Raw genomic sequence first — 4,415 nt, forward strand, 5'->3', positions numbered from 1 at the left:
ATTTTCCTGGACGTGGTGAGGCACACCTGTACTCCCAGCTCAGGATGCACAGGTACGAGACCAGCCTGAACTACATAGAGTTCCTCTGTGTGTGTGTGTGTGTGTGTGTGTGTGTGTGTGTACGCGCGCGCGCGCGCGCGCGGGGAGGGTACTTTGTATGAGATAACTGCTTTCTAAACGTCTCCAGTACCGTACATTCATTCCCACGCACAGCAAGTAGTTTTTGCTGTGAATTTCGTGAGTCGGTTTCCCTGTAGAAATGCAATCAGAAATTGAAGTATTGGTGTTCTTGCGCCGCGCCCCCCCCCAAAAAAAATCTCTTTTATTTTTTGGTAAATACTGCTTAAAGGAATGCGTATCCATGCTTCACCCACGGCCAGCCTAAGCATCTCCAGAGAACACACCCACCTAGCAACCAGGAGGGAGGTCTTGCTGGAAAGAGCTGTGCTGCGCCTTTAATTCCGGGATTGGGGTGAGGGTGGGAGCACCGCGGAGAATTTCCTCTCCCCTCTCCCCGCGCTGCGCCGGCGGCAGCTGTCACCTGTAAGCGGAGCCCCGCACCCGGGCATGGCGCCCGGCACCCCTGGCATAGGATATCAAGGCAGAGACGTAGCCCCGAGGCTGGGGGCCCTGGGGGGCGCTGGCGGAGGGCCCTGGGCACCGCCTGGGCCGCCCGTGACTCCGAGCCGTCCGCGCAAGGGCGCGGGCGCGCGGGAGTGAGCCGGACGGCGGTGGGTGCCGCTCGCTCGGGGTCCGGGCCTGGGAGGAGCGCGCAGGGCGCCGCGGGCCCGGGGCCATGGCGCTGGCCGCGGCCGCCGCCGCCGCCGCTGCCGCCGCCGCCGCGGGCGTGAGCCAGGCCGCCGTGCTGGGCTTCCTGCAGGAGCGCGGCGGGCAGGTGCGCAGCTCCGAGCTGCTCGGCCGCTTCAAGCCGCTGCTGGACGCCGGTGACCCCCGCGGCCGCGCCGCCCGCCGGGACCGCTTCAAGCAGTTCGTCAGCGACGTGGCCGTGGTCGAGGAGCTGGACGGGGTCCAGTTCGTGGTGTTGAAGAAGCCTCCTCGGGCCCCGGAGGAACCAGAGCGCCGGCTGCCTGGCATCGTCCCTAGGATGCTGCCCGCCCCGCCAGGCGAAAACTCGCCTGCATCCCCGGCACCGGCTCGGCCGTCCGTGGAACCATCCGAGGACCCTGCCGCACCATCGGAACCACAGGACACCACGGGGACCACCACCTCTGGGACCACCCAGCCGACCCAGCCACCGGGAGACCCGGGGGTCCCAGCCCCGGTACTCCCCGTCCACGTGGCCGGCGAGTCGCTGGAGCCTCCGGAGCCAGCGGTGAGAAGCCCACCGGCCCCGGCCGCGCGCGCGCCCCCGCCGAAGCCCTGCATGCTCCCGGTGCGCTGCGTCCCCGGCGGCCCCGCCGCGCTCCGCATCCGGGCTGAGGAACAGCAAGGTCTGCGCCGGCAGCTGTCGGAGGAGCCGAGCCCGCGGAGCTCCCCGCGGCTCCTGCGGAGGCTTTCCGTCGAGGAGTCCGGGCTGGGCCCCGGGCGCTCCCCGCACCTGAGACGCCTGTCGCGCGCCGGCCCGCGCCTGCTGAGCCCGGACCCCGACGAGATGCCCGCCGCGCCGCCGCCGCCGCCGCCCTCCGCCGTGCCGCTGGAGCCCATCGAGCACGAGTGGCTCGTGCGCGCGGCCGGGGGCCGCTGGAGCCACCAGCTGCACGGGCTGCTGCTGCGGGACCGCGGCCTGGCCGCCAAGCGCGACTTCATGTCCGGCTTCACCGCCCTGCACTGGGCGGCCAAGAGCGGGGACCGGGAGATGGCCCTGCAGCTGGTGGAGGTGGCGCGGCGCGGGGGCGCGCCCGTGGACGTGAACGCGCGCTCGCACGGCGGCTACACGCCGCTGCACCTGGCCGCCCTGCACGGCCACGAGGACGCCGCCGTGCTGCTGGTGGTGCGCCTGGGCGCGCAGGTCCACGTGCGCGACCACAGCGGCCGCCGCGCCTACCAGTACCTGCGGCCCGGCTCCTCGTACGCGCTGCGCCGGCTGCTCGGCGACCCCGGCCTGCGAGTGGCCGGCGGCGAGCCGGAGGCCCCCGGCGGGGTCGCGTCGCGGCACCCGGTGCAGGTGGCCGCCACCATCCTGGGCTCCACCACCAGCGCGTTCCTGGGCGTGCTGGCCGACGACCTGGTGCTCCAGGACCTGGCCCGCGGCCTGAAGAAGTCCAGCTCCTTCAGCAAGTTCTTGGGAGCCTCGCCCGCGGCCCCGCGGAAGAAGACCAAGGTCCGCGGTGGCCTGCCCACCTTCTCCGAAACCCCCCGTCGGTCCCCTTCGGCGCCTTTAGCTGGTTTAGCGGCCGGCCTGCCCCCCACCACCTGAAAGCGTTGGCACTCCGGCTCAGTTCAGTTAACCAGGCTTGTCCCGCACGCACGGTCCTCGCCTGTCCAAGGCGGGCCCGACGCCCGCAGCCTCGTCCACTGCCGGCCCGTTTTTGCCCAGATGGCCTCCGCAGTCTGTCTGAAACGCGATCTGTCTGTCCGCCGAGATGGCATGGCTGATCGTTAGCGAGAGGCGCCTGCGAAGAACCCAAGCGATGAGGCCTGGACCCTGGGGGAGACTGGAAGCTGAGGCCAAAGGCGAAGGGGCAGCAGCTGGCCTGGCCTCCGGATGCTGTCTGAACGCTCCCTGCAGAGCTAGAGCCGCGCTCTCTACATGTTCCAACATACTGGCTTGCTTGTCAGCTTTGCGATATGTGGTGGCTTTGCAGTTGGATGCTTTCGTTGTGTTTTTAAATCGAAATGGGGTAAAGCAACTTTCATAATATATTTTTTTTTGAGATAGGGTCTTGCTCTAGCCCAGGCTGGAATTGGTCTTTGGCTGGCCTAGAGCTCACAGTGATCCTCCTGTATCAGCCTCCCCAGTGCTGGGATCAAAGGTGGGCGCCGCCACACCCTGCAGAGTCCTAAGAATCTTTTGAAATTACATTTTTCCCATTTATAGGCAAAATGCTCAGACATTTTTAGTCGTTTGCTAAAAAAAATTTTGGAATTCTGTCTAAAAAAGAAATAGATGACTAAGATTTAAAGGAAATTAGTCCCAGCCAACAAAACTTTATCTACCTCATTTTAGGCAGTTGAGATTCTGAAGTGTCTTGAATGCAGAGTAACTGTTGTGACCCCAAAGAATGTGACTGATTTCAATTGTGCTGTGAACACTAAATATTAAGAGACAAATATATCTTGGGAGTAAAAGTATATAACAAAGACAAAAATGACATTTTGGTAAATACTCTTAGGCTATGGTGAGATGTCAATGTGTATTTGGCACCAACAGTTGGCTATTTTAATTTGGCAAGAATATTTTTTTAATTGTCATTTAATTGTGAATTCCAAATTTGTGGATTTTTTTTCAGTGCAGTGTATTGATATTCAAAGAAAAATAATATACCACAAAAATACCTTATTAAGCTATAATTGATATAATTAAAAGCATACTCTTTCATATGAAAGTTCTGAACAAACAAAAAGCATTTGATAGCCATTTTCCAAAAACCATTTGAAAGCAGACACCATTTCTAAAACAGCAAATGCAGAAATTTGGCTCAGTGAGTTTGAACAAGCAGCTTAACCTCTCTAGGCCTTTGCTTCTAGCTGTGGACTGAGAAGGTTTGCAGACATGGTCACGAGTTTCCAGGTTTGGCACAGCATAAGGAAGATAGCACCTTTTTTTCTTTTTCCTGTTTAAAGATGCAAAGTCTGGGCTGGAGAGATGGCTTCACCGTTAAAGCACTTGCCTGTGAAGCCTAAGGACCCAGGTTCAATTCCTCATTACCCACATAAAGCCAGATGCTCATGGTGGTGCATGCGTCTGGAGTTCGTTTGCCGTGGCTAGAGGTCCTGGCACGCCCATATTCATTCTCTTTCTCTCTTTCATTTATTTATTTAATAAAATATTAAAGATGTGAAATCTATTTGTGCACCCAACTTTTTATAGCGTGCCGTGATGATAATCTGTTTCTGCAAATGATGTTTGCATGCTATCAATCACCATACCAAATGGTTCTTGCGGTGCAGGGGAGTGTGGCCCCCCTCCCCGGTATATGTCAGTGAGGCCTGTGAAATTGTTCATGGCAGCGCGACGATCATCTACGGGACGCTATGATGTAAGCAGTGAAATAAACATGTCTCCATTTTGTTCCTGCTGGGGTGTGAAATGTGCTTGCCATGGCGTTTGTTTCTGAGGCGTTGGGGACTGGCTCAGGGCCTGGCACATGCTAGGCACTACCACTGAGCCCCTGGGTGTGCTTCTCTTAGGCATAGGTACTTCACCTCCCTCCCTCCCTCCTTCCCTCCTTCGCTTCCTTCCTTCCTCTTTCTTTTTCAGTACTGATGATTGAATCCAGGGCCGCTTGCATACT

General features: G+C 59.1%; 1 protein-coding gene across 1 annotated transcript; it reads left to right on the top strand.

Annotated features, from left to right (window-relative positions):
- Window positions 1-796: 796 nt before the first annotated feature.
- On the top strand, window positions 797-3,842 carry Sowaha (sosondowah ankyrin repeat domain family member A). The gene has a single exon (XM_045151657.1). It carries the CDS (start codon window positions 797-799, stop codon window positions 2,375-2,377), a length of 1,581 nt encoding a protein of 526 aa, XP_045007592.1. The 3' UTR covers window positions 2,378-3,842.
- The last annotated feature ends 573 nt before the right edge of the window (window positions 3,843-4,415 follow it).

Source organism: Jaculus jaculus, chromosome 6, assembly GCF_020740685.1.
Source record: "Jaculus jaculus isolate mJacJac1 chromosome 6, mJacJac1.mat.Y.cur, whole genome shotgun sequence".
Taxonomy (NCBI): Eukaryota; Metazoa; Chordata; class Mammalia; order Rodentia; family Dipodidae; genus Jaculus; species Jaculus jaculus.

Bases quoted from the DNA above. Each gene is read 5' to 3' on its own strand.
- Sowaha (XM_045151657.1), top strand. From the start codon at position 797: ATGGCGCTGGCCGCGGCCGCCGCCGCCGCCGCTGCCGCCGCCGCCGCG.